General features: G+C 34.2%; 1 protein-coding gene across 1 annotated transcript; it reads left to right on the top strand.

Annotated features, from left to right (window-relative positions):
• Window positions 1-1,414: 1,414 nt before the first annotated feature.
• Tsp_05780 (conserved hypothetical protein) lies at window positions 1,415-1,959 on the top strand. Its single transcript, XM_003380006.1, has 3 exons — window positions 1,415-1,444; window positions 1,489-1,662; window positions 1,840-1,959. Exons 1-3 carry the CDS (start codon window positions 1,415-1,417, stop codon window positions 1,957-1,959), a joined length of 324 nt encoding a protein of 107 aa, XP_003380054.1.
• Window positions 1,960-3,415: the final 1,456 nt, after the last annotated feature.

Genomic DNA, 3,415 nt, shown 5'->3' with positions numbered 1-3,415 from the left:
TTCCTTATTACAGCATACAAAAAGTTCAAATTTTGGTTAGGTTTTTCGTCGATGATTCCTTACAGAATATGAATTAGTCAAAATAATAATATGTAAATTGCAATTTCAATCCACCGTGGGGTGCTTTATCTGTAAATATCTCAATCGCTAACGAGTTATTTCATCAAATTTTTTGGAAAAATCAACGATTTACGATGACTGCATTTACAGTTCATTTTCATTAGCGGTATTCAGGGAGTGTTGTAAAGAAAAAATACATTCATAGAACCATAAGTTTAATATCACTGAGAAGTTAGTTGAATAATGAAAATGATGTACAGCACAGTAATTAGTAATATGACTGTTTATTAACAAATAAAAGATACGGAAAGCATGCGACAGTACAAACAGGTGTTAATCAATGAGAAAGCGAAAAATCGTTAAATATTGATATCAATAGTGCATTATAAAGGGATGAATTAATATAGAGTTAGTATATCAGATGCTCTATGTCCATTTCCTGCTGATTTGAAGCAACTTCCATCAAATTAAAGTGTTTTAAAATGATGTTAAATTCGATCGCTAAAATGCAAGAAATATTGTGCAAAGCATAAAGTTTTGGATGATTCTTTCACTGAAATACCAAAGGTGTTCCATTTTCTGAATTGCGCGCATGACGGTTGCATTTAAAGAAAATGTCAGATTTGAGAATTTTCTGTGTATTAACATAGGCAATGGTGCCAACTTTAAAAGCCACTTATTCCACGTATTAAGCTCGAGGCTGTTTTCCATGCAACTTCGCAAAACAATTTAGTTTATCCATATGTATCTATTTTGGAAAGAAAATGCAAATATTGCTAAACAACTTTGTTCTGCCCTGAAAACAGAGTAGCCTATTTAGTCCATGAAATTTTGATTTCTATACGAAAATCCTTCAAACAATTGATATAGATAAATCAAAAAAATGCAAAATCTATTACCACATTTTCCACACAATTCTTAGTAGCGTAGTTTTTGAGATTTTGCTTTAAATGAGCTACCAAATTTCGATGTTAATGGTAAGGATAAAAAAATGTATGCGTTTGATAGTTACGCATAGAAGTGGCTATGATTAAAATTCACTTCGACGCAGCAAATCGTTTCCACAATAAGGATGCTCTTAGTAATAACAGAATAAGATAAAATTTGTACTTGATTTCTATTTGTTTAATACAGGCTGCATGTACTTCAGACGTTTTATATGAGCTACCGCAATGAGTGATAACAGTTTAGTAGTAGCGTACAATAAAATTTATGATTTTCAGATTAAACGTTTATTGGAACACACAATATTTCTTACATAAATGCTAATTACCAAAATGAGATTTGAACTAAGTTCCTACGTATCGCAAGGAGATGCTCATTAGTGTAGATAGATGATTATATAATAGTTATTATGCATGCAGGCAGTGAAGCTCATCTGAAGGTTAGTCAGCGAAACTGAAATCCATTAATTTGCAACTAAAATAGTTTGTAGTGATACATAGAAATAACGTTAGTACAACTGTAAAGACGACTTACCGCTTAACTATCAGTGATATTGAAGAGGTGACTTCATCGTATTTCTTGACTGATGATCTTCACATTAATTACTATGAAGATAACATTTTGAAAAGTAGGTCAAGTTCATGGAAATCGAATAATGTAAATTTGTGTAATTGCCTTTGGTAATGTAAATTCATTTTTTCTAAGTTATAGCGCAATGGTATATAAACATTATCGTAAAGTTTACTAACTATTAAAAGTTATTACGATTTCATTGAAATTCAGTAAAGTATTGTATCTAGAATGTTGAACAATTCTTAATGATATGCTATTCAGGACAACTTCATGATATTCATTAATCTAAATACCTATTTATTTCTGTTGTGTTATTATGATTTAAATGAACGTTCATGTATAACTGTTTACGGATTTGTTAGTGATTTTGTTTCAAGCTAAATTGCCGCCTTTTGTTGAACTGCACTTGTTCAACTGAATATCAATGGCAGCTGAAGGATAAATATGCTATTCATCCGAAATATTGCAAGGCTACTTTTTTCCAAATTATTAGAAGGAATTCGAAGGCTAGTTCTCATTACGTTTAGCAAACGTAATTTCCACAGCCACTAATGTAAAATCACGTCACCACTACACACTGTGGTGATCAAACAACCTAGCACGCAGTGCTCCTGGAAGACCATCAGCGTCTCGATAACGTCAAAAAGCCTGATAGTTTTCTGAACGACTTCATCTAACAATTCAGCAGTCGGAAAATATTTTCTGAAATCGATATAATCTGTGATAACCAACAAATCCCGGTAGCTAATGAAGAGAACATACAATAGAATGCAATTTCTGCATCTTTTCGGTGAGGTTGCCAATCAGTTTATGGAATGAATCACCAATGATACACATGTGTAAATTGGTATAAGTATAAACAACTGTATGATTTTCAAGAAGTAGCTAACTGTGCCTACTTTGTAATATGCAAATTAAATCGTCCAATGTCCCTACGATGCTTTCTATTCGCCCTCATCAACAAGAAATTTCATTGTCTCATTGGCTGTCACTATGACGCTTTCTATTCGCCCACATCAACTGGAAATTTCATTGTCTCACTGGCTGTAACTATGACGCATTCTATTCGCTGTCATCAAAAGGAAATTTCATTGGTCCACCGGCTGGCACTAGGTCGTATTCCATTGGTCAGAATTATATGCAAATTTCATTCTACCACGTCGTATTAGCTGTCACTAAACGCGTTCCATTCGTTGCCATCATGAGCAAATTTCATTGGTCCACCGGCTGTCACGACGTCGCATTCTATTGGTCGTCATTATATGCAAATTTCATTCTCCCCCGTTCCATTGGCTGTCACTAAGAAGCGTTCTACCATTGGTCCAGCATGCATGATGAATTCCTATATAAGTAGAAATCCGACAGAAAAATCCTTTCCTCCTCCTCCTCCTCCTCCTCCTCTTCCACCTCATTAACAGCATGGAATCATGAGGATTCATCTATGCGTGTATACCGATTCAAACATTAGAGATGTTTTATTTAAAGACATCTTGAGATCTGCCTTTAAATACTTCGATATAAAAGCTTTATTGTAAAAGTTATGAGCAGAGGAAATGGGAATATTGATTTGTTTGGGGAAGAAAATGAAATGCTAAATTATTATGCACAGTGAGAACAACAGTATTTTCATAAAGGATAACTCCCGGACGCTGAGTCGAGCATACCTGAGAATGAAGCTCCTCTGGTGAGCATCAGTACACGTAAATACTAGACTCATACGGAAGTAGATGGCAGATCAGTATTAATTTTCAGAGGTATGTAGAAAACCAGTGTTCTAAAGATACGGATGCTGGGATAGTACAAGTAAGCATAAGTTTCTGAGCTGCTAGAGTACACG

This window comes from Trichinella spiralis, assembly GCF_000181795.1.
Source record: "Trichinella spiralis strain ISS 195 chromosome Unknown Scfld2, whole genome shotgun sequence".
NCBI lineage: Eukaryota > Metazoa > Nematoda > Enoplea > Trichinellida > Trichinellidae > Trichinella > Trichinella spiralis.
This window is presented reverse-complemented; position numbering and strand designations above follow the sequence as displayed.